At 40.8% G+C, this 26,587-nt stretch overlaps 2 protein-coding genes across 3 annotated transcripts; one reads left to right on the top strand and one right to left on the bottom strand.

Moving 5' to 3' along the window:
* The first annotated feature begins 72 nt into the window (after positions 1-72).
* On the top strand, positions 73-14,525 carry pygl (phosphorylase, glycogen, liver). The gene is made up of 20 exons (XM_058056996.1): positions 73-464; positions 725-826; positions 901-979; positions 2,897-3,000; positions 3,342-3,473; positions 4,996-5,107; positions 5,191-5,273; positions 5,351-5,488; positions 5,566-5,658; positions 5,948-6,094; positions 6,211-6,374; positions 8,518-8,632; positions 8,705-8,806; positions 10,193-10,340; positions 11,417-11,475; positions 11,569-11,710; positions 11,803-12,010; positions 13,159-13,293; positions 13,366-13,432; positions 14,049-14,525. Exons 1-20 carry the CDS (start codon positions 222-224, stop codon positions 14,235-14,237), a joined length of 2,562 nt encoding a protein of 853 aa, XP_057912979.1. The 5' UTR covers positions 73-221; the 3' UTR covers positions 14,238-14,525.
* Positions 14,303-26,576, bottom strand: LOC131107218 (lysophosphatidylserine lipase ABHD12-like). 2 transcript variants are annotated; one of them, XM_058057034.1, is made up of 13 exons: positions 26,325-26,576; positions 25,714-25,894; positions 24,294-24,396; positions 24,100-24,219; positions 23,906-23,936; positions 23,789-23,834; positions 18,918-19,047; positions 18,783-18,820; positions 17,530-17,609; positions 16,985-17,067; positions 16,830-16,908; positions 16,628-16,755; positions 14,303-14,678 (listed from the first exon to the last, which is right to left on the bottom strand). In XM_058057034.1, exons 2-13 carry the CDS (start codon positions 25,823-25,825, stop codon positions 14,651-14,653), a joined length of 978 nt encoding a protein of 325 aa, XP_057913017.1. In that variant the 5' UTR covers positions 25,826-25,894; positions 26,325-26,576; the 3' UTR covers positions 14,303-14,650. The 2 variants fall into 2 exon arrangements, with proteins under 2 accessions (XP_057913017.1, XP_057913016.1); XM_058057033.1 differs by having other exon boundaries at positions 14,304-14,678; positions 25,714-25,889; positions 26,324-26,572.
* Positions 26,577-26,587: the final 11 nt, after the last annotated feature.

Here is a 26,587-nt window from a genome sequence, read left to right as displayed (position 1 = left end):
CATGCGTTGGCGCCATTCCAGTGATACAATCATTGATCACGTGACTTTATCGACAGCCGGATGTAGAGTTATTCCTTAAAGAGACAGTGACAGCAGCGGAGGAGGAGCCTAAATCGCTCGAAAGAAAAGCACCTCCTCACTTCTGAAGCGCCACTAAAAGTTTCCAGTGGCATCACCGACCCAGTCCCTTGGCCCCGGACCTGACCCAGACTTTCATCAGCATGGCCACCCCGCTGAGCGACCAGGAGAAGCGCAAGCAGATCAGCATCAGGGGCATCGTGGGTGTGGAGAACGTGGCCGAGCTGAAGAAAGGTTTCAACCGTCACCTGCACTTCACCTTGGTCAAAGACCGGAACATCGCCACCCCCAGGGACTACTACTTCGCCCTGGCCCACACCGTCAGGGACCACCTGGTGGGGAGGTGGATCAGAACCCAGCAGTTCTACTACGAAGCAGACCCCAAGGTAACACTCTTTATCTAAAAATAAACAAGAAATTGACATTGGTGTTTATGTTTTTGGAATCTACAAGAAACACGAACTGGAAACTTTGTTCCGTGTACATGCTAATAAAAAAAACATAATTAAAAACATAATTTAAGAATGTTATTAGCAGCTTAAAGTTGGTGTAGCAACACTGAAAACTACAATCATAATAATAAACAATTATTTTACTGTCCCGCCTGTGAATGTTGTGGTTTTCAGTGTGTTTTCCACCTTTGCAGAGAGTCTACTACTTGTCTCTGGAGTTCTACATGGGCCGCACCCTTCAGAACACCATGATCAACCTGGGCCTGCAGAACGCCTGCGATGAAGCCATCTACCAGGTCAGCCTGGGAGCCATCATGAAGGGGGGGCTTTCCTCCATCTTTCCTCCATATCATGTCTTGTGTTTCCTCAGCTGGGTTTGGACATGGAGGAGCTGGAGGAGATGGAGGAGGACGCGGGCCTGGGCAATGGAGGCCTGGGCAGACTTGCAGGTAGAGGACTTGATGAAATACTTGACTTTGTGCCCGACCTGTGAGGTTTTTTTTTTAGGGCGGGAGACGAGCTGCAAGAGCGCATGTTGCAACATTTGCTCAACCTCCTCAACCCTACACTTGCACAACCCCTACTTACTAGCTAGTAGCTACTTATACACACACGCATGACCCCTACTTACTAGCTAGTACCTACTTATACACGCACAACCCCTACTTACGAGCTAGTAGCTACTTATACACACACGCATGACCCCTACTTACTAGCTAGTAGCTACTTATACACGCATGACCCCTACTTACTAGCTAGTACCTACTTGTACACGCATGACCCCTACTTACTAGCTAGTACCTACTTGTACATGCATGACCCCTACTTACTAGCTAGTACCTACTTGTACACGCGCAACACTTACTTACTAGCTAGTACGTACTTATACACGCGCAACCCTTACTTACTAGCTAGTAGCTACTTATACACACATGACCCCTACTTACTAGTTAGTACCTACTTATACACGCACAACCCCTACTTACTAGCTAGTAGCTACTTGTACACACGCAACACTTACTTACTAGCTAGTACCTACTTATACATGCGCAGCACTTACTTACTAGCTAGTACCTACTTGTACACGCGCAACACTTACTTACTAGCTAGTATCTACTTGTACACGTGCAACACTTACTTACTAGCTAGTACCTACTTATACACGCACAACACTTACTTACTAGCTAGTAGCTACTTATACACGCGCAACACTTACTTACTAGCTAGTTTCTACTTGTACACGCGCAACACTTACTTACTAGCTAGTAGCTACTTATACACGCACAACACTTACTAGCTAGTACCTACTTATACACGTACAACACTTACTAGCTAGTACCGACTTATACACGCACAACACTTACTTACTAGCTAGTAGCTACTTATACACGCGCAACACTTACTTACTAGCCAGTACTTACTTATACACGCGCAACCCTTACTTACTAGCTAGTACCTACTTATACACGCACAGCACTTACTTACTAGCTAGTACCTACTTATACACGCACAACATTTACTTACTAGCTAGTACCTACTTATACACGCACAACACTTACTTACTAGCTAGTACCTACTTATACACGCGCAACACTTACTTACTAGCTAGTAGCTACTTATACACGTGCAACACTTACTTACTAGCTAGTAGCTACTTACACACACGCAACACTTACTTACTAGCTAGTATCTACTTACACACGCAACACTTACTTACTAGCTAGTAAGTCTGCGACCCTGAATGAGGCTACCGGGAAATTAGCCAGGTGACTGGAAAGTTTGCAAGGCAGACATTAGCATGTTAGCCTGGTTATCATGACGTTAGCCAGGCTAACGGGAAATAAGCCAGACAACTGGGAAGTTTGGCAGGCAGACTACCACGAAGGTTGCAAAGTTAGCCACGGTACCAGGAAGTTATCATGGCTACCTGGAAGTTTGACTGTGCAACAGGAAGTGTTAGCCAGACTGCCAGGAAGTTAGCAAGTTACACCGTTTAACAAGTTGTTTACCAGGAAGATTGGAAGTTAGCCTGGCAACCAGGAAGTTTGACAAATGTCCAGAAAGTTAATTCGACGACCAAGACGTTTTCCAGGCAGACGACCAGGAAGTTAGTCAGAATTACTAGGAAGTTAGCCGCTTCCAGGAAGTTTGCCAAGGTGAAAGAAAGTCAACGAGTTAGACAAGTTACCAGGAAGTTTGCCAGGCTGACAAGCAGCAAGTGTGTGACATTTAAGGACGTTAACTTGTGACTTAAAACATTAAAGCTGTCAATGACGGCCACAGTTTGACCCTGGAACAGACCATATGCATGTTTTGTGATGGGAAAGTCTTTGATATGTGTATAAAGTGAGTTCTTCTGCACACAGCATGTTTCCTGGACTCCATGGCTACTTTGGGACTGGCGGCGTACGGTTACGGCATCCGCTACGAGTACGGCATCTTCAACCAGAAAATTAGGGACGGCTGGCAGGTAGAGCGCCTGCGGACTTGCAACACTTTGCGGAGTTCACAGTGCCGCTCTTATCTTCATTCATGGTGGCTTTGAGGATCCTCGGCAGCCGGTCAATGTAGACTGGGTGAACATTAACGTCAACACAGCTAGCATAGCGCGGCAACACAAAAACACACACAGTCATGCTAGCACTGATAACAGAGCACAAAGTCGAGGCTTTTGCACTTTGGAAAATCTTTGAACTTTCACCCTCCCTCGCAAACATGCCCCTCTCTCACACACACACACACACACACACACTGGACACTACATTAGGTACACCTGACGCTGCATCACCGTCCTCGTTCTCTTGGCGGCAGGTAGAGGAGGCAGATGATTGGCTGCGCCATGGTAACCCCTGGGAGAAGGCCCGCCCCGAGTACATGCTGCCCGTTCACTTCTATGGACGAGTGGAGCAGACCGCACACGGGAGCAAGTGGGTGGACACGCAGGTATTCACGCCACAAAGTCCCACGAAGCATTCACTCCTGGCAAATACAGGATCTTTGACTGGCACTTTTGCAGGAGGGCTTTTAAAAAGAGCAGCAAACTCCTGTCGTATAGATGATCTTTCAATATTGGGTTTGTAGTAGGTTCTTTAAAAATAGCATAGCACTCTTGTCATATAGAGGATCTTTGACTGGTGTTACTGCAGTAGGGCTTTAGAGCTCTCTCGTCACATATAGGATCTTTGACTGGCAATTTTGCAGTAGGGCTTTAAAAACAGCAGAGCGCTCCTGTCATATAGAAGATCTTTGACTAGTGTTTTGGCTTAAGGGCTATAAAAACAGCAGTGTGCTCCTGTCATATAGACAATCTTTGACTGATGCATTTGTAGTACGTTCTCCAAAAAAATGGAGCATTCCGTTATAGAGACAATCTTTGGCTGGTGCACTTGTAGGTTCTTATAAACAGCAGAGCACCCCTGTCATATAGAGGATCTTTGACTAGTGTTTCGGCTTTAAGGCTGTTAAAACAGCAGAGTGTTCCTGTCATATAAACAATCTTTGACTGGTGCATTTGCAATAGGTTCTCCAAAAAATGGAGCATTTCATTATAGAGACAATCTTTGGCTGGTGCACTTGTAGGTTCTCACAAACAGCAGAGCGATCCTGTTATTATAGAGGATCTTTGACGGGCGCCGTTGTCGTAGGTTCTTAAAAACAGCAGAGCGCTCCTGTTATTATAGACGATCTTTGACTGTCGCAGTTGTATTAGGTTCTTATAAACAGCAGAGCGCTCCTGTGATATAGAGGATCTCTGACTAGTGTTTTGGCTTTAGGGCTATAAAAACAGCAGTGTGCTCCTGTTATAGACAATCTTTGACTGGTGCACTTGTAGTAGGTTCTCAAAAACAGCAGAGCGCTCCTGTTATTATAGAGGATCTTTGACTGTCGCAGTTGTATTAGGTTCTTAAAAACAGCAGAGCGCTCTTGTCATATAGAGGATCTTTGACTAGTGTTTTGGCTTTAGGGCTATAAAAACAGCAGTGCGCTCCTGTCATATAGAAGATCTTTGACTGGTGTTTTGGCTTTAGGGCTATAAAAGCAGCAGAGTGCTCCTGTTATTATAGAGGATCTTTGACTGTCACAGTTGTATTAGGTTGTTAAAAACAGCAGAGCGCTCCTGTCATATAGAAGATCTTTGACTGGTGTTTTGGCTTTAGGGCTATAAAAACAGCAGTGTGCTCCTGTTATATAGACAATCTTTGACTGGTGCACTTGTAGTAGGTTCTCAAAAACAGCAGAGCGCTCCTGTTATTATAGAGGATCTTTGACTGGTGCATTTGCCGTAAGTTCTCCACATAAATGGAGCATTCCAGTTGTAGAGACAATCTTTAAAAACAGCAGAACCTTTCTGTCATATAATAGATCTTTGAGTGGCGTTGTTAGAGTAAAACAGCATATAGAGGATCTTTGAGTTTGAGAGGTGCTGTAGAAGTAGTGTATTGGCATGAGCGCTGTACCTGTGCAGGTGGTCCTAGCGATGCCCTACGACACGCCCATTCCGGGCTACATGAACAACACGGTGAACACCATGAGGCTGTGGTCCGCCCGCGCCCCCAACGACTTCAACTTGAGAGACTGTGAGTGCCCCCCCCCCCCCACCCCCCTGTGTCCGTTCTGTTTCTCTGTGTAGAAAGTTTCTGTAATACACGCATTCACGCAGTTAACGTAGGAGATTACATCCAGGCCGTGCTGGACCGAAATCTGGCTGAGAACATTTCCCGCGTTCTCTACCCCAACGACAACGTAAGCCACACAGCAACACGACTCCTCCTCCTCCTTTTCACAGTTTTTTCGACATCTTCTCTCTATCCGCCGTTCAGTTCTTCGAGGGCAAAGAGCTGCGTTTGAAGCAGGAGTATTTTGTGGTAGCGGCCACGCTGCAGGACATCATCCGCCGCTTCAAGACCACCAAGAAGGGGAGCCCGGCTCGCGTGTCCTTTGAGAGCTTCCCTGAGAAAGTCAGATCTTGTTTTGGAAAACCCAAAAAAAAAGACAAGTCCACGAGGAAGCGTCCTCAGGCTGTCATGTGCCGCAGGTTGCCATCCAGTTGAACGACACCCATCCCGCCATGGCCATCCCGGAACTCATGAGGATCTTTGTGGACATCGAGAAGCTGGACTGGGATGTGGTGAGCGCAATATTTTTTAAGCTAAAACACAAAGAGCAGCTTTTCACCTTTATTCATAATCAGGTGTGCATGAGAAAGTGGAAAGCGAAGCATAGTTGCAGTACATGTTCATCACAGCAACACTTTCCTCAACATTTTCAAGCGCATGCAGAGCTACTTTGATAGTACTTCAAATCCATGTAGAGTTACATCAGGAGGTTGCCTACAGCCACAGCTGTCAATGACAGTGGAAGGTTTGTAAAGTGATAGTGAGGTATTGATTCATGTCTGTGTGCATGGTTCATTTCAGGCCTGGGACTTGACCAAGCGCACCTTCGCCTACACCAACCATACAGTTCTCCCGGAGGCGCTGGAGCGCTGGCCCGTGGAGCTGATGGAGACGCTGCTGCCCAGACACCTGCAGATCATCTACCAGATCAACCAGATCCACCTGGACGTCAGTACTTCCGCTCACAGCAAAACCACTTCAAACAGGACTCAAGAACTTTGCACAGGACCCGTACCCGGGGAACGGGTCATTTTCATGAATCTTTGTGTACTTTTGCACCGCAGAGGATCGCGTCCCTGTTCCCCAAAGACATGGACAAGCTGAGGAAGATGTCCCTGATCGAAGAGGAAGGAGGGAAGAGGGTGAATATGGCGCACCTGTGCATCGTGGGCTCCCACGCCGTCAACGGAGTCGCTGAGATACACTCCAACATCATCAAGACTGAAGTGTAAGTGGTCAATACGTCACAGCCGCCGCGCAAATGTGCCCTCTAGTGGCCGTCAACACAATGGCGTCTGCATTCCAAGCGACCCGGATAGACAACAATCTGGAACATGATTGACTTTTCATTTCATTTCATTAAATAAGCATTTAATATCCGTCCGTTTTCTATAACGCTTATCCTCACTAGGGTGGGGGTATGCTGGAGCCTATCCCAGCTGTCTTCGGGTGACACCCTGGACTGTTTTTTTTGTTGTTGTTAAATTAATTAATTAAATTTTGTTAAATTAAAATTTTTAAAAATCATTAAAATTAAGAAGAATATTAAAATGTGGGGGTGGGTGCGGGGATCGGACAATTTAAAGATGTTTTTAAAATTAAAAATTAAACCTATTTTTAATTTTGTGATTTACCTTCAAACATTGAAATATTAAAAAAATACATTTTATGATCATTTCATATTTTTTTACCAAAAATTGTTTTAAAAATCAATTTTTAAACAAAAATTCAAATGTAAAAAAATTACATATGTCAAATGATTAAAAATTGAAATTCCGTAGTAATTTCATGTTTTTGCATAATAATTTTTTTTATTAAAATCAATTAGAAAATGTACAGCATTTTAAAATAGAATTTTAAAAAGTATTAAGACAATAAGACAATTACTACCTTCAAACATTGAAAGATTCAAAAATACATTATATGATCATTTCATATTTTTTTCCATGGTTTAGTAAAAACTGGTTTTAAAATCAATTTTTAAATAAAAATTCAAATGTAATTCTAATGTTTTTGCCTAATTTTGTATTAAAATCAATTAGAAAATGTACAGCATTTTAAAATATAATTTTAATAAAAATTCTATTCATAATTCTAATATAAAATAATTATATAAAATATTTCTAATGGGACAAATAATTTAAATTATTACTTTAAAATGACATGCTAATTTAATCCTTTTAAATCCTTTTAAAATGTTTTAAAATTAATTTTTAAACAAAAATTAAAATTTCAAAAAATAAAATATTTAAAATGATTAAAAATTCAAATTCCGTAGTAATTTAATGTTTTTGCCTAATTAATTTTTGTATTAAAATCAGTTACAAAATGTACAGCATTTTAAAATAGAATTTAAAAAAGTATTAATAAAATAATGTCAACCTTAAAAATGACATGCTAATTTAATCATTTTACTGAATTAAAGGTGAGTTAAAATTTGTTGTAAAATCAATTAATTTTAATGAAAGGTATTTTATTTAATTGAGAAAAGTATGACATTCAACAGTTGGATTTTGCTAAATAAATGAAATGTTTGACTCGGAGCGTTTACACAACCGCCGTTGGTTCCTAAAAACACGCTTAGTGCAACAAAAGGAGAGAAGTGTTTCTTCACGCCAGCCCGCAGCATTTAAACATCTCCTGTTACACTCAACTGTAACTCAACTGTTCAACTGTAACATGGCCGGAAAGCTACCGTACTTCCTGTCTGGCTGCTGCTTCTTCCTGGTTGCTGGGCAGAATCGGTGCCACGTGTCGGCCAATCAAAAATTTTTATCCGTCCGTTTTCTATACCGCTTATCCTCACTAGGGTGGGGGTATGCTGGAGCCTATCCCAGCTGTCTTTGGGCGAGAGGCGGGGTACACCCTGGACTGGTGGCCAGCCAATGGCAGCAATTTTTGTTCTTAAATTAATTCATTAAATTTTGTTAAATATTAAAATGTGGGGGGGGGGGGGGGGTCGGACAATTTAAAGATGTTTTGAAAAACTATTTTAATTTTGTGATTTACCTTCAAACATTGAAAGATTAAAAAAATACATTATATGATCATTTCATATTTTTACCAAATTTTAGTAAAAATTTGTTTTAAAATAATTTTTTAAACAAAATTAAAATGTAAAAAAAATATTTTAAATTTTAGTAAAAATTTGTTTTAAAATTTAAAATTAAAGTGTAAAAAAATTAAATATTTCAAATGATTAAAAGTTCAAATTCCGTCACAATTTCATGTTTTTGCATAATAATTTTTTGTATTAAAATCAATTAGAAAATTTTAAAATAGAATTTTAAAAAGTATTAAGACAATAAGACATATATTGATACCGATTTTGTGCTCTGTATGAAATATGAATTATGGTGGTTGCTATGCAGCTTCCGTGACTTCAGTGAGCTGGAGCCGGACAAGTTCCAGAACAAGACCAACGGCATCACTCCCAGACGCTGGCTGCTGCTGTGCAACCCCGGATTGGCTGAACTCATCGCTGAGGTGGCGGCAGATGACCGGCGTGGGTCCTTCGTGGGCGGGACTGCATGACTTCCTGTCTTGTACTGTCCGCAGGTGATCGGGGAGGACTACGTCAAGGACCTCGGCCAACTGAAGCAGTTGAGCGCCTTTGTGGACGACGCCGCCTTCATCCGAGACGTCTCCAAAGTCAAACAGGTGGAGCGCCGTTGCTGCGTCTAATGATTGACATGCAGACTGACCAATGACTGGTTTACCGTTGACTGATACTACAGTTGACATGTATGCTGACCAATGACTAATGCTACGTGTATTTGGCATGTAGAGTGACCAATGACTGGTGCTGCTTGTAATTGGTGTGTAGACTGACCAATGACTGATGTGTAATCGACATGTAGACTGACCAGTGACTGGTGCTGTCTGTAATTGACATGTAGACTGACCAATGACTGGTGCTGCTTGTAATTGTTGTGTAGACTGACCAATGACTGATGTGTAATCGACATGTAGACTGACCAATGACTGGTGCTGCTTGTAATTGGTGTGTAGACTGACCAATGACTGATGTGTAATCGACATGTAGACTGACCAGTGACTGGTGCTGTCTGTAATTGACATGTAGACTGACCAATGACTGGTGCTGCTTGTAATTGTTGTGTAAACTGACCTATGACTGATGTGTAATCGACATGTAGACTGACCAATGACTGGTGCTGTCTGTAATTGACACGTAGACTGACCAATGACTGATGTGTAATCGACATGTAGACTGACCAATGACTGGTGCTGTCTGTAATTGACATGTAGACTGACCAATAACTGATGTGTAATCAACATGTAGACTGACCAATGACTGGTGCCGTCTGTAATTGACATGTAGACTGACCAATGACTGATGTGTAATCGACATGACCAATGACTGGTGCTGTATGTAATTGACATGTAGACTGACCAATGACTGATGTGTAATCGACATGTAGACTGACCGATAACTGATGTGTAATCGACATGTAGACTGACCAATGACTGGTGCTGTCTGTAATCAACATGTAGACTGACCAATGACTGTCACTTTGCGTCATACTGGACATGTAGACTAACCAATGATTGGAACTGGATGTAATTGATATGTAGACTGACCAATGACTGGTGATGCACATGATTGGCATGTAGACTGACAAATGACTGGTGTGTAGTGTACATGGACAGACTGACTGTGCTGCATATAATTGGAATGTAGACCGACCAATGACTGGTTCTGCTTGTAATTGACATGTGGGCCGACCCATGACAGGTTCTGCTTGTAATTAGCATGTGGACCGACCAATGACCGGTTCTGCTTGTAATTGGCATGTGGACCGACCAATGACTGGTTCTGCTTGTAATTGGCATGTGGACCGACCAATGACCGGTTCTGCTTGTAATTGACACGTGGACCGACCAATGACCGGTTCTGCTTGTAATTGGCATGTAGACCGACCAATGACTGGTTCTGCTTGTAATTGGCATGTGGACCGACCAATGTCAGAGAACGTCAGAGAAAAATGCTTGTTTGTGTCTGACCCCCCCTCCCCCCTCGCCCAGGACAACAAAGTGAAGTTCGCCCAGTACCTGGAGCAAGAGTACAGGGTGAAAATCAACCCGGCGTCCATGTTTGACGTCCACGTGAAGAGGATCCACGAGTACAAGCGGCAGCTGCTCAACTGCCTGCACATCATCACCATGTACAACCGTGAGCGCTAAACGCCTCTTTTCACCTTCGCGGTCTTCTCAGTGTCACCGCACCGTACACGTGACCCAAGGTCATGTCTATATTAAATATATGCATAGTCATTATTATTATTATACTTTTATAATACAAATAAATACAAGAAAAACACATAGACTTTAATGCCATAATATCAGTCAGTTTTTCAAATGACAGATACAAATAGTGCTACACTATAGACAAAATATATAACATGATCTCAATGCGTATATTTATAATAGTAGTAATATCAATTTTAAAAATAAGATAAAATTAGTTTGTGTTTGTTATTATTACTCAGTATAGTAAGTAAAAGTACCGCACCGATTCCATTGCCGTCCAATTTTAAAATACTACAGTAAAACAATATGTAGTCATTATTGTTATTATTATACTCTGTATAATAATAAATAATATAATAATAATATATAATAAAAATACCGCACCGATTCCATTGCTGTTCAATTTTAAAATACAGTAAAACAATATGTAGTCATTATTATTATTATACTCTGTATAATAATGAATAATATAATAATAATATATAATAATAAAAGTCCATTGCTGTCCAATCTTAAAATACTACAGTAAAACAATAATTATTATTATCATACTCTGCATAATACAAATAATTACAAGAAAAATGCAGACTTTAATGCCATAATGTCAATTTTTCAAATGACAGATACAAATAGTGCTACACTAAATAGTAATATCAATTTTAAAAATAAGATAAAAATTAGTTTGTGTTTATTATTACTCAGTGTAATATGAAGATAATATGCAATAAATTAAAAAAAAATACATATATAGTACATATTTTTTAATATCAATGTAATATAAAACCAAAATAACACAAGCTGTGGAAAACATTATTATTACATGGTATCATATGAAGATAATAATGGCTATAATAAATACAAAATATATAATAATATAAATACAATTTTAAATATTATTTTTAAAAATAAAAAAAAATAAAATATTTAAAAAAAAAATTTTTTTACTCAGTAACTCAAAATTAAGATCTTCATGAAAATGCACTCCGTCTTTCTCTCCAGGCATCAAAAAGAACCCGTCGGCGCCTTTCGTACCTCGAACGGTGATCATCGGAGGAAAGGTGGGCAGAGATGAGCAAGTATTATATATAAATATATATATATGTATGTATATGGTATTATATCTCTACTCTGGCCTCTGTCTCCCCCTGCAGGCCGCTCCCGGCTACCACATGGCCAAGATGATCATCAAGCTGATCACATCCGTGGCTGCTGTGGTCAACAACGACCCCGTGGTGGGAAGCAAGCTGAAGGTCATCTTCTTGGAGAACTACAGAGTCTCCCTGGCAGAGAAAGGTCTGCGGCTAACTCCACACATTTTATTTATTAATTTTTTTTATTTCAGTCGCGAGTGTTTTCTCAAAATGTCCACCCCCTCCCCCCTTCAGTGATCCCAGCCACAGATTTGTCGGAGCAGATCTCCACAGCCGGCACAGAGGCCTCGGGGACGGGTAACATGAAGTTCATGCTGAACGGCGCTCTCACCATCGGCACCATGGACGGCGCCAACGTGGAGATGGCGGAGGAGGCGGGCGAGAAGAACCTCTTCATCTTTGGCATGAGGGTGGAAGACGTGGCGGAAGTCGACAAGAAGGGGTAAGCAAGCACTTTTTGGACTGCTTGCACTTTAATGAGGTTCCATCAACAGCGCCTCTGCTGGTTGCACACCAGCGCTGCACTTGTTTTATTTTGTTTTTTTTTTCATTTTTGTGGCATAAAAAATTTAAAAATCTATAGTCATTTGACAAGAATAAAGTCAAAATAATTTTCCAAGAATAACACAAAAATAAATAATATTATTGGAATAAAGAACATTAAGAAGAAGAAAGTTTAAATTGTTTAAATAAAAAAAAAACGGCTGTAATTTTACTAGAATAAAGCCAAAATATTATGAAGAAAATATATAAATATAATAAAATAAATATTTTTTAAGTCGTATTAAATTGTGTGTGTGGGGGGGGGGGGGTAGGTTGGTGAAAAAGTTATAATATTACGCGAATAAAGCCAAAATATTTTAGGAATAAATTAGTAATTACAAGAAGCCGATTAACAAAAAGAACAACAAATAGTTGGAAAATAATTTTAACAAAGAAAAAAAACAGCTGTGATATTATGAGAAAAGTTGAAATATTATGGGAATAAATTTATTTTATTATGAGAAATAGAAAGGCACAAAAATAGCGGTAATTTCTGATCATAAAGTCAAAATATTAAGATAAAAAATGGTTTCTAACAAGAAAGAATAAACTCATTAAACAATATTGTCATTTCAGTAGCATAGGGATGAAATATGAAAGAAAAAAATGCAGAATTATTATGAAAAACAAAAGAATGTGTGTGTCATGTGTGGGTGAAAAAAACGTATATAATTACAAGAATAAAGTCAAAATATTATGGGAGTACATTCATGAAAAAAATGTAGAAGAAGAAAGATTAAATGGAAATATCAGGAAATGAATAATAATAATAAAAATAAAATAATAATAAAAAAATTAAATTAAAAAATAAAAAAGAATAGAATAAAATAAATTAAAAAAAAATACATTAAAAATATATTTAAAAAAATAATTATAATAATAGTTTGTTTATATGTGCCCTGTGATTGGCTGGCCACCTGTCCAGGGTGTACCCCGCCTCTCGCCCCAAGACAGCTGGGATAGGCTCCAGCACCCCCACCGCCCTCGTGAGGATAACTGCAACTGCGGTATTTGATTGTATATATTTTTATATTTATTTGAATATAGATATGATGCCATGGCTTACTACAAGAAGATCCCCGAGTTGAAACAAGTGATGGACCAGATCACCAGTGGTTTCTTCAGCCCCAAGAATCCCGATTTATTCAAAGACTTGACCGAGATGCTCTTCAAACACGACCGGTGGGCAAAAACACAGCAAATAAAATAAATAATAACACGAATCCTAAATTAAAACGACGTGTTGCTCTGCAGGTTCAAAGTGTTTGCAGACTTTGAAGCCTACCTGAAATGCCAGGAGAAAGTCAGCAAACTCTACCAGGTACCTCAAGTATATTTTGCCTCCGGTATATGACAATTGAATACCTTGTTTTGTTTTGTTTATTTTTTATTTTACTTTATTTTTATTTTTTTTATTTTATTTTTGCATCCGGTATATGACAATTGAATACCTTGTTTTGTTTTGTTTTGTTTATTTTTTTTTATTTTGTTTTTTATTTTATTTTATTTTACTTTATTTTACTTTACTTTATTTTTATTTTTTTTATTTTATTTTTGCATCCGGTATATGACAATTGAATACCTTGTTTTGTTTTGTTTTGTTTATTTTTTATTTTTATTTTGTTTATTTTATTTTATTTTAATTTTTTTATTTTATTTTTATTTTATTATTTTATTTTTTATTATTATTATTCATTTCCTGATATTTCCATTTAATCTTTCTTCTTCGAAATTTTCTTCTCATAATCATGAATTTATTTATTATTCTCATAATTCTCATTTTTTTTTTTTTGCAATAATACTATGAGTTTATTCTTGTTCGAAACCATCTTAATATTTAATATTAATATTTAATATTATATGTAGAGGAGCAGATACCAGCACACAAGCCTATAACGCCCCCTTGTGGCTGATTCATGATTCCGTCCCCCCCCCAGAAACCCAAAGAGTGGACCAAGATGGTAGTGAAGAACATCGCCGCCACCGGAAAGTTCTCCAGCGACAGAACCATCGCAGAGTACGCCACCGAGGTGTGGGGGGTGGAGCCCACCGACCTCAAGATCCCCCCGCCCAGCGAGCCCAGAGAGGCCATTGAGGAGACCGCCCGGGCGCTGAAGAAGATGTGATGTTGTTCCGTGTGCCCCCCCCTTCATGCTGTCGACCTCACAGCCCCGCCCATCGCAAACCAGGAAGTAACACACGTTATGTTTACGTTTTTTTTAATCAACAAAGCACGTCTACTTTTGCCTGTTACATTTTCCTTGTGCATTCCCTAAACATTCGCTCACACGGGACTCATAGGAGTCCACAAAAACAACACAATACTCAAGTACTACAGTACTACAGTAGTACTGTAGTTCTGCTTCATTTGCTTCCTGCCAGTGGTAACATTAAAGTTTCAGTGTAGCATGTTTTTTTTGTATGCATGTTTCTGTGACATACAATACAATATTATGTACACAAAGTGCAGGTCATTGTGGTGACATACGGTAAAATGTTCCATGACGATGAGGCGTGGACGTACTGTATGATCGGCACGCTAGCCAGGAAGGTTTGTCAGAAAGTCCCTGGAAGAAGAAGCAGACGTGATTCGGGTTGGCTGTGATTGGCGTGTAATGACTAGGGGTGCAACAATACGAGTATTTGTATGGAACCGTTAGATGGGGGTGGGGGGGATCACGGTTCGTGGGTGGCGTGCTCAGACTGTTGGCCGACGCTATAGCGACTCAAAGTACCTCGTCGATTCCATTGCTGTTTGTGCTAGTATATTTACAAGAAGGACGTAGTAGTTAGACTTGGTTAGAAATGGGAAAAAATTTCTGTAATATTACTAGAATAAAATTAAAATAAAATAAAAATAATAAAATAAATAAATACACATTTATAAAAATATTATGGGAATAAATTTGGCAGAAAATTTACAAGAAGAACTATGAAATAGTTGGAAAATAATAATAAAAAAACTGCACAAAATGTTACAGGAATAAAGTTGAAAAAAAGTTGAAATAGTTGAGAAACAAAGAATGGCAGAAATGGAGAAAAAAAACATTTTTTTTAACGTCAGAAATGGGAAAAACTGCTGTATTATTACTAGAATAAAAGGAATAAATTTGGAAGAAAATTTACCAGAACGTCAGAAATTGAGGAAAAAAAACGTTTTTTTTTGTTTATTTTTTAAATGTCAGAAATGGGAAAAATAGCTGTAATAGTACTAGAATAAAATCAAAATATTATAGAATAAATTTGGCAGAAAATTTACAAGAAGAACAATGAAATAGTTGGAAAATAATAATTTTAAAAAAACCAAACGGCACAAATTGGAGCAGGGGTGCAGCTGTAGTATTACGAGAATAAAGTTAAAATGTTACGGGAATAAAGTTGACAAAAAAAAGTTGAAATAGTTGAGAAACAAGGAACGGCAGAAATGGAGAAAAAAAATAGATTTTTTTTTTAATATCAGAAATGGGAAAAACTGCTGTAATATTACTAGAATAAAAGGAATAAATTTGGCAGAAAATTTTGCAGAACGGCAGAAATTGAGTTTTTTTTAAATGTCAGAAATGGGGAAAAATCGCTGTAATATTACGAGAATAAAATCAAAATATTATAGAATAAATTTGGCAGAAAATTTACAAGAAGAACAATGAAATAGTTGGAAAATAATAATTAAAAAAAACAAACAAACGGCACAAATTGGAGCAGGGGTGCAGCTGTAATATTACAAGAATAAAGTTAAAATGTTAGGGGAATAAAGTTGAAAAAAAAAAGTTGAAATAGTTGAGAAAAAGAACGGCAGAAATGGAGAAAAAAAACTGTTATTTTGTTTTTTTTTAAATGTCAGAAATGGAAAAAATATCTGTAATATTACTAGAATAAAATCTAAATATTATGGGAATAAATTTGGCAGAAAATTTACAAGAAGAACTATGAAATAGTTGGAAAATAATAAACAGTTAGTGAGAATAAGTCGAAAAAAACAATCACAATTTCCCGCGAATAAACCATGTAATACTATGAGGAAAAATAATCTTATTTTAACAGACATTTTTTTGTTTGTGTTAGCAAACCTCCACTGAGTGGTGAGTCAAAGTTTTGCTTAAAAAAAAAAAAAAAGTATATTGTCACGACTGGTGCCATTCAAAAGCCTATTAAGCAAACTGCTAATTTAACACAGCTACAAACACGGTCGGTGTGGCCGATTTAATGCCTGCATTTTTAAAAGTGTCCTAGCATATAAGTTGATATTCCAGCCCAACATGTTCCTAAAAGACATAGAGTTAAAATAACCTTTTGTTTGGTCATTTTTCCTATTTTTAGCTGATTTTATGTTACTTTTTTAATATCCACCCAAATGGCAATGTAGTTCTGAATTGGGTTTGTAACCCCATTGAGTTCAATCAAATTGTGGTGTAACAAGATTGCCAATTTCAGATGAAAAAAAAACGATCGGACCGAACTGTGAATTTTGTGTATCGTTGCGCTTCTAGCAATAACGTGTCAGACTCGTCAGACTCACCCCACGGATTTGGCCAGGTTGGGGTCCAAGTAGATGTCACAGTGGGAGAATCCACGACTCGCTTCGTAGGAGATGAATTTAGTGCGGGCGTCGTCCCGGCGGCGCGCCCTCAGGGACACCTGGTACAACTGAATGCAATGCAAGGTCACGAGGTCGCCGACGTTACGTTTGCCGGGAATAGTCCCAAAAGTTCCGCCTGTACCTTCTGACCCATGTGATACGGGACCACGTCGTCATCCTCGGAGTGCAGAATGAGCAGTGGGCAGGTGAGCGCCTTCACGCTGCGGAGAAACAGCAGTAGAACAGGAAGTGTGGGCGGTGTGGATGACTTCGACGTGTGACGTGTGTACTACGTACTTGTCATCGTTAGCAAAAAGCAGGTTATTTGCCTCCAAAGTGTCCCACAGGAAGTCCTCAAAGCCTGGAATGAAGGTGTAGAGCTGCGGGACAGGAAGACGTGAAATGAAAATTTCAATCTGAATCGAGAACATCCCTCAAATCCCAATTCAATTCCATGAAAATGAACTAGGTCCCAAACAGGAAGTAGAATTACAATTCAAATTCCAGTATAAGGAAGTACAAAGGTAGCCCAAATAGACCCCTACGGGACCCAGTCCAAAGTCTTCCCCGTGTCCACAAAGCATGTAGACTAGTGGACCCTGCCGAGGGTACGGAACTGCTCCACAATTCCCACAACCAGGAATCCTCCTGAATTTTCCTCTTTTGATCCACTCTTGGTCCGGTCCCCACCCGAGGACCCGTTTGTCATGGGTGACCCGACCCTACTGGGGACCTGAAAGCCCGCAACAACTTAGCTTCCACCAAGGAAGGAGCCATTCCGATTCAACATCCCGCTAGGTGGAGCCACATTCAATTCCCATTCCGGTTCCGGTTCACCTTACCTTACTCAGCGGATAAACGGCAACAACTTCTCCTATTCTCGTGAACGGAGCCTCGAGGATCAAGGCGTCCACACCGGACCCTGGTGTAAAACAAAAAAAACACACCAGGATATCAGAAAGTTCTTACATCCTGGGAATCCGCATCGTGAAAAATGAAAGGATGCAACTTTGCCACTCCAGGTAAACTGCGACTCAAATGACATCATGTTAGCAGTTAGCATCCATCATTTTCTATGCCGCTAATTTGGAGTGGGCAATGAAGCTAATGTGTTTTTGGAATGGGGGGAGGAAAGCGGAGTACCCGGAGAAAAAGATTAGGATAGTCTGCTTCAATATTTCAAGTCCATGCTATAGGAATGGCATTATTTTTCCTCATAACTTTTGCTCTCTTATAATATTCATATTTATCTGCTGTCTTTTTGACATATTTCATTTTCCACACATTTCAACGTTTATATTTTTTAGATTATATATATATATATTTTTTTAATTATTTTCCAACTTTTTACCTAAATTTAGTTTTTTTGTTTCTCATAATTTTATATGACTAACATTATTTTACAAGTTATATAAGTTCCTTCTCATAAAATTGCATTTCTTCATTCATTCATTCATTTTCTACCGCTTTTTCCTCACGAGGGTTTTATATTTTTTATATTATATTTTAAATTTATATTTAACTTTTTACCAACCTAAATTTCCCAAAACTTTATTTAGTTTTTGTTTCTCATAATTTTTTCAAATTATAATTTTTTATACCACTATTTATATGACTAACATTATATTACAAGTTCTATAAGTTCCTTCTCGTAAAAATTATTATTTTTTTCCTCTTAATATTTTGACCTGGTAACATTTCTGCTGTCGTTTTGTATTCAAAACATTTCAACTTTCTTGTCACCAAATTTTATTCTTGTATATTTGCTTTTATTAACATAATATTTTGATGTTATTCCCCCCCAAAATAACAATTAATTCTTTGTTTGGTTTGTTTCTCATAAGAAATAATTATTTATTTATATAATTATAATAATTATTATACATTTATTATTATTATTATTATAAATAATTACAAATAATTATTATAATAATTATTTATGTAATTATTTTTATTTATATTTTTAAAATGACTATGATTCCTCATAATATTGTGAAATAAATTTTTTTCTTTTAATATTTTAACTTTTCCGCACTGCAAATGGTCCCCGAGGCCGCACTTTGGACACCCCCCCGATCTCAACAAGAGAGCCCACCTCGTTCTTGCACCTTCACCGCGGCGTTGGTGGCAACCCTTGAAGAGAGAGAGAGAGGAGATTGGACACGTCCCAAACGTCATCTCTTACTTCATTTTGTCAAATGACTTCAAGTAGTCCGGAGGAGAAACTGACCCGGATCCCAGGGAGTGCCCCCACACGTACACCAGGGACCCCCCGCTGTGCCGCTTCACCCACTCGTACAGGTAGACGGCGTCCGTGGTCAGGCCGCTTTCGCTGGGTTCACCCGTGGAGTCCCCAAATCCTGAGGTGGAGGAAATGGCCATCTTTTTAACATTCTTAACTGGAATAGGAGCCTAAAAAGAAGCTAACCACTGCTATTGCTAAGTACGCTGACCAATACCAATAACTGTTACATTTGTTCACTTCCTGCTTTCATAATATAATATAATATGATACGATACAATATGATGATATGATATATGACATCATAACATAACATCATAACATAACATAATATGCATCAGATTACAATGAATCAGATGATATATGATATGATATATGGTATGATATATGACATCATATCATAACATAACATAATATGCATCAGATTACAATGCATCAGATGATATGATATGACATCATAACAACATCATATCATAACATAACATAACATAATAATATTATATATTATTATTATATTATTATAACAATATATATTATTATTATTACATTACTACATTACATACATTATATTATAATATATTATAATAATAAATTATATTATTATTATAATATAATGTGTTATGTTATGTTATATTATATTACATTATTATTATTATATATAATAATATATTATTATATTAATTATATATTATATATTATATTGTTTGAGGTCCTTACTCAATCCATTCCATAGTTTGATTCCACATACTATATGTATATATATATTATTTATTATTATATTACATTATTATTACTATATATAATAATATATTATTATATTAATTATATATTATATATTATACTCAATCCTTACTCAATCCATTCCATAGTTTGATTCCACATACTATATGTATATATATATTATTTATTATTATATTACATTATTATTACTATATATAATAATATATTATTATATTAATTATATATTATATATTATACTCAATCCTTACTCAATCCATTCCATAGTTTGATTCCACATACTATATGTATATATATATTATTATATTACATTATTATTACTATATATAATAATATATCCATCCATCCATTTTCCTCCGCTTATCCGGGTCCGGGTCGCGGGGGCAGCAGTCTTAGAAGGGAAGCCCAGACTTCCCGGTCCCCGGCCACCTCCTCCAGCTCCACCGGGAGGACACCAAGGCGTTCCCAGGCCAGCTGTGAGACATAGTCCCTCCAGCGTGTCCTAGGTCTGCCCCGGGGCCTTTTCCCGGCTGGGCATGCCCGGAACACCTCCCCAGGGAGGCGTCCGGGAGGCATCCGGACTAGATGCCCGAGCCACCTCAACTGACTCCTCTCGATGTGAAGGAGAAGCGGCTCTACTCTGAGCCCCTCCCGGATGGCTGAGCTCCTCACCCTATCTCTTAGGGTGAGTCCAGCTACCCTACGGAGGAAACTCATTTCAGCCGCCTGTATCCGCGATCTCATTCTTTCGGTCATGACCCAAAGCTCATGACCATAGGTGAGGGTGGGAACAAAGATCGACCGGAAAATTGAGAGCTTTGCCCTCCGGCTCAGCTCTCTTTTCACCACGACGGTCCGGTACAGCGACCGCATTACTGCCGAGGCTGCACCGATCCGTCTGTCGACCTCACGCTCCCACTTTCCCTCACTCGTGAACAAGACCCCGAGATACTTAAACTCCTCCACCTGGGGAAGGACCTCATTCCCAACCCGGAGAGAGCACTCCACCCTTTCCCGACTGAGAACCATGGCCTCTGATTTGGAGGTACTGAGTCTCATCCCAGCCGCTTCACACTCAGATGCAAACCGTCCCAGTAAACGCTGAAGGTCGCAGCCCGAAGAAGCCATAAGAACCACATCATCTGCAAATAGCAGAGATGAGATTCTAAGGCCCCCGAACTGGACTCCCTCAACACCTTGGCTGCGCCTAGAAATTCTGTCCATGAAAATTGTGAACAGAATCGGTGACAAAGGGCAGCCTTGGCGGAGACCAACGTTTACCGGAAACAGGCTCGACTTACTACTGGCAATGCGAACCAGACTCCTGCCCCGTTTGTACAAGGACCGGATAGCACGTAGTAGCGCGCCACCAATCCCGTACTCCCGGAGCACCCCCCAAAGGACGCTACGAGGGACACGGTCGAATGCCTTTTCCAGGTCTACAAAGCACATGTAGACTGGTTGGGCAAACTCCCATGCACCCTCAAGCACCCTCGTGAGGGTGTAGAGCTGGTCCAGTGTTCCACGACCAGGACGAAAACCGCATTGGACCTCTTGTATCAGAGGTTCGGCCAACGGTCGTACCCTTCTCTCCAGCACCCTGGAATAGACTTTCCCAGGGAGGCTGAGGAGTGTGATCCCCCTGTAGTTGGAACACACCCTCTGGTCACCCTTCTTGAAAAGGGGGACCACCACCCCGGTCTGCCAATCCAAAGGTACTGTTCCCGACTTCCATGCAATGTTGAAGAGACGTGTCAGCCAAGACAGTCCCTCAACATCCAGAGCCTTGAGGAATTCTGGGCGGAACTCGTCCACCCCCGGAGCTTTGCCACTGAGGAGCGTCTTAACGACCCCAGATACCTCAGCCACAGTGATGGTACTGTCCACGTATGTGTCCTCAGACTCTGCTTCCTCTATGGAAGGTATGTCAGTGGGATTGAGAAGGGCCTCAAAGTATTCCTTCCACCGTCCGACTACATCCCCAGTCGAGGTCAGCAGGCCCCCGTCTCCACTGTAAACAGTGTGGACTGGGCACTGCTTCCCTTTTCTGAGGCGCCGGATGGTTTGCCAGAACCTCTTCGAGGCCGACCGAAAGTCGTGCTCCATGGCCTCACCGAATTCCTCCCACACCCGAGTTTTTGCCTCGACCACCGCCGAAGCCGCAAACCGTTTGGCCTGACGGTACCTGTCAGCTGCTTCCGGAGTCCCACAAGCCATCAAGGCTCGATAGGACTCCTTCTTCAGCTTGACGGCAGCCCTGACCTCTGGTGTCCACCATCGGGTTCGGGGCCTGCCACCGCGACTGGCACCGACCGCCTTGCGGCCGCAGCTCCGGTCAGCTGCCTCAGCAATGGAGGCACGGAATATGGCCCATTCGGACTCAATATCCCGGTCCTCCCCCGGGATGCAGGTGAAGCTCTGCCGGAGGTGAGAGTTGAAGACTCGACGAACGGGAGACTCTGCCAGACGTTCCCAGCACACCCTCACTACTCGTTTGGGTCTACCAGGTCTGTCCAGCATTCTCCCCCGCCATCTAATCCAACTCATCACCAGGTGGTGATCAGTTGACAGCTCAGCCCCTCTCTTCACCCGTGTGTCCAGAACATGCGGACGCAGGTCTGATGATACGACTACAAAGTCGATCATAGACCTGCGGCCTAGGGTGTCCTGGTGCCAAGTGCACTTATGGACATCCCTATGTTCGAACATGGTGTTAGTTATGGACAAACTGTGGTTCGCACAGAAGTCCAATAACATCACACCGCACGGGTTCAGATCAGGGAGGCCGTTCCTCCCAATCACGCCCCTCCAGGTCACACTGTCATTGCCCACATGGGCGTTGAAGTCTCCCAGTAGAACGACGGAGTCACCAGCTGGGGTGCTCTCCAGCACCCCTCTGACGGACTCCAGGAAGGCCGGGTACTCCGAACTGCCATTTGGTGCGTACGCACAAATGACAGTCAGGACCCTTTCCCCAGCCCGAAGGCGTAGGGAAATGACCCTCTCGTTCACCGGGGCTGACTCCAACACAGAGGCACCAAGCCGGGGGGCTATTAATAAGCCCACACCAGCTCGCCGCCTCTCCCCTGCAGCAACTCCAGAGTAGAACAAGGTCCAGCCCCTCTCGAGGAGTTTGGTTCCGGAACCCAAACTGTGGGTCGAGGTGAGTCCGACTATGTCTAGTCGGAATGTCTCAACCTCTCGCACAAGTTCAGGTTCCTTCCCCACCAGCGAAGTGACATTCCATGTCCCAAGAACCAGATTTGGCCGCCGAAGACCAGGTCGCCTACGCACCCGCCCTTGACCGCCTCCCAACACACATTGCACCGGACCCTTATGCTTGCCCCCGTAGATGGTGGGTCTACGAGGGGGAGATCCCGTGTGGCTTCTTCGGGCTGGGCCCGGCCGGGCTCCACGGGTGAAGGCCCGACCACCAGGCGCTCGCCTGCGAGCCCCTCCCCCGGGCCTGGCTCCAGGGTGAGGCCCCGGTATCCCACATCCGGGCGAGGTACGCTTTCTCCTCTCGTTCTTGCTCATATGGGTCTTCTGAATCACTCTTGGTCTGACCCGTCACCTCGGACCTGTTTGCCTTGGGAGACCCTACCAGGGGCATATAGCCCCAGACAACATAGCTCCTCGGATCACTCGGGCACTCAAACCCCTCCACCACGATAAGGTGGTGATTCACGGAGAGGTAATAATATATTATTATATTAATTATATATTATATATTATACTCAATCCTTACTCAATCCATTCCATAGTTTGATTCCACATACTATATGTATATATATATTATTTATTATTATTATATTACATTATTATTATTATTATATATAATAATATATTATTATATTATATTATATATTATACTCAATCCTTACTCAATCCATTCCATAGTTTGATTCCACATACTGAAATGCTATGGCTAGCATAACGTAGTCCTAGCATAGAAGTGTTTCAAATTTACTTCTCCATTTTTAGGTAATTGGTTATCTTTAAAATTTGAATTATTATGTATTTTTATGAGTATGTGTGTCCAGTGTCTTTTTTTTAATTCCCCCTTGGGGATAAATGAAGTGTAGTAAGTGTAATTGAATTGGACGTTGAGTTGAGCGTACCTCTGTAGTCCAAAGACAGGATGTGGAAGCCTGCTCGGCTTAGAATCTGCAAATACAAACGGGGACAGTTCACCCCCACCTTCCGACAACGTGTGCGCGGCGAGCCTCAAAACAAACCTTCACCAGCTGCACACGGTGATCTTTGGCCCTGGAGACGTGACGTGAAAGACAAAAACACATAAAAGCAAGGCTCAACAGCACTCAAGCGCCCCCCCCCATCACCTAGGCTGTGCCTGTGCATACATACACCCCCCGCCCCTCGAGCCTCCATTAGGATCCATTCAAGTGCTCCATTATTCTGCCCCGCTCACCTGTTCCCCACGTTACCATGGAGATAAATCATCACAGGGCTTCCGTCTCCAAGAGCTTCCCGGTACCACTCCAGGCTTCTACCAGCGGCCTCGCCCCATTGGCTGGCAGGTAGCGTATGCCTGGCAGATGCAAATAAACTTTTTTTTTTTTTGTCGTGTTCTTGAAGTGAACAGCATAGACTGAGATGTCCTACCAAACGCCCACGGTGATGCCGTCCTCAGGATTGAGGTAGAAGTTGCATGTGTGGTTCAGTGTTTTTTCCGGGTGGCTAAAATCCACAAACAATGGAATTCTCACTGCAGATGAGAGCAACCGTGGGTTTAAACAGGTCAAAGTGCAATTAGGCATGACATTAGCATCATAGGAAATATAGCATGCAGATTAACGCCGATATTTGTCCGCTATAGTTGCCGGGTGCGTAGTTGACAGTTACACTTCTGGTCACAAATGAGAATGTGGTTAAAGAAAGCTATGCTTTGCTTTCCACTTTCTCATGCAGGCCCAATCATTATTGAAATCCACTTGTTATATACTGTGCCTGCTGCTTTTCTTTATTGTCTGAAAAACACTGCTGGAATTTTATGAGAATATAGTCAAAATATTTAAAGAAAAAAGCTGCAATTTAATAACCTTGTAATATTATTAACAATAATAACACAGATGGGGCTGCACGTAGGTCGAGTGGTAAGCGCGCAGACCTCACAGCTAGGAAATCAGGGTTCAATTCCACCCTTTGCATGTTCTCCCCGGGTTTTCTCCGGGTACGCCGGTTTCCTCCCACATTCCAAAAACATGCTAGGTTAATTAGCCACTCCAAATTATCCATAGGTATGAATGTGAGTGTGAATGGTTGTTTGTCTATATGTGCCCTGTGATTGGCTGGCCACCAGTCCAGGGTGTATCCCGCCTCTCGCCCGAAGACAGCTGGGATAGGCTCCAGCACCCCCCGTGACCCTCGTAAGGATAAGCGGTAGAAAATTTATGAATAATAATACAGATTATTATGATTACTGCAACCAGTCCAGGGTGTACCTTGCCTCTCACCCACAAAAGACAGCTGGGATAGGCTCCAGCATACCCGCGACCCTTGTGAGGATACATTGCAAATGGATGGATGGATCATTATAATTATTATTTATTGTATTTATTAATCTTGAAATATTAAAGAGCTCTTAAAAACTAGTTAGTATGAGCTAGCTAACAACGGACGTCAAGGGAAATACCTATTTTGACACTAAATCCCTCACAAAAAGACCCCTCAAAAAACACCACAGTGTTCCGTTGACATAACGGACTTGTATATTAAGCAAGCTACAGCTATATTGTTATTGTAACGGCTAACATGATATACTATATTTATCCAGCGGACTAACATGACGCCTCGCTAACCGCTAATTATGTGTCAACATAATTTCCATTTCGCTACAAAGACTCAACAAGATGCTGGTTTGCTTTTTTTATGCGGAATGTGAAATCAATGCGTCAAGGAAAGAAGTTGTGAAAAAATTACAAATAATATACAACTTTTTTTTTAAACAGCAAATATTTGACAAAATTTGCATGAAATAAACACCCGACAAATATGAGGATGTGGCATGTTTGCAGGTACTTACGCAGGTGAGCAAATATGGCGTATCCCAAAGTCCAAGGGAGCATGTAGAGCACGAGCGGTGCTGACACGTAAACAGCAATCAGAAAGAACACAGCTCCCTTCATTAGCTCCATGCTTGATTACTTTCCTTCCTGTTCCGAAATATATCCAAAGTCTGCAGCTCTGTCTTCCTGGTTCCTACCAAAAACAGCCAATAATAATAATAATAATAACAATAATAATAACAATAAATGTCAGAAAGACACCAGGGCAAACAGTTAGCAATACAAATGATATAGCAGTCAAGGGGTCATGACCTTTGCAAGGCAACAGCAAATGAAGCAACAAGAGGCTAAATTTCACAATTCTGTCTGATTGTAGTACAATAACCCCTGTATATATTGACGATAGGTGGAATTCATGTAAAAATATTTCTTTACAAAGTGACCTTTTAAAGTAAATGTGCTTCATTTTTTCGTCTGATGAAATGAAACTGAAAAATGACTTCTTTCATTGTGTCAGTGTGTGACGTCAAAATGCCCATTCGACTTGGTGAAAAGTGAATTAACATTAAAGAAAAAGCAGACAATAACATCACGATACAAAAAATAATCATTAAATGTTCAGAATACCTTCAATCTGTCCTTAATTCCACTTCATGTCCCCTCCATAGCATGGCTGCTCATTGGTGTCAAACCAAGTTTTTCCGGCATTTCCTGTATCCACGCGAGGCTGAGAGAGTATTGGGTGAAAGGTTTTGATTGACAACTGCCGTATCCAATAGCGTCAATGAACGGAGATAAAAGGGGTGGATTTTGACAACAGTTTGCGCATGACTTGGCAAGTCGCGTTCAACGTTTTATATTGTGCGCATTTTAAAACAGATAATTGTTCAA

This window comes from Doryrhamphus excisus, chromosome 19, assembly GCF_030265055.1.
Source record: "Doryrhamphus excisus isolate RoL2022-K1 chromosome 19, RoL_Dexc_1.0, whole genome shotgun sequence".
Lineage (NCBI taxonomy): Eukaryota > Metazoa > Chordata > Actinopteri > Syngnathiformes > Syngnathidae > Doryrhamphus > Doryrhamphus excisus.
Note: the sequence above shows the minus strand (reverse complement) of the source record. Positions and strands in the feature narration are given on the sequence as shown.

What these genes read in the sequence shown, in the direction of transcription:
- LOC131107218 (XM_058057034.1), bottom strand. Translation starts at nt 25,825, where the DNA reads ATGGAGCTAATGAAGGGAGCTGTGTTCTTTCTGATTGCTGTTTACGTG. An exon ending in CCTGTCTTTGGACTACAGAG is followed by an intron (nt 19,048 to 23,788) that starts GTACGCTCAACT and finishes CCTCCACCTCAG; the next exon opens with GATTTGGGGACTCCACGGGT. An exon ending in GGTGAAGGTGCAAGAACGAG is followed by an intron (nt 17,610 to 18,782) that starts GTGGGCTCTCTT and finishes GTTTTACACCAG; the next exon opens with GGTCCGGTGTGGACGCCTTG.
- pygl (XM_058056996.1), top strand. Translation starts at nt 222, where the DNA reads ATGGCCACCCCGCTGAGCGACCAGGAGAAGCGCAAGCAGATCAGCATC. An exon ending in GCGGAAGTCGACAAGAAGGG is followed by an intron (nt 12,011 to 13,158) that starts GTAAGCAAGCAC and finishes ATTTGAATATAG; the next exon opens with ATATGATGCCATGGCTTACT. An exon ending in AAGTCAGCAAACTCTACCAG is followed by an intron (nt 13,433 to 14,048) that starts GTACCTCAAGTA and finishes TCCCCCCCCCAG; the next exon opens with AAACCCAAAGAGTGGACCAA.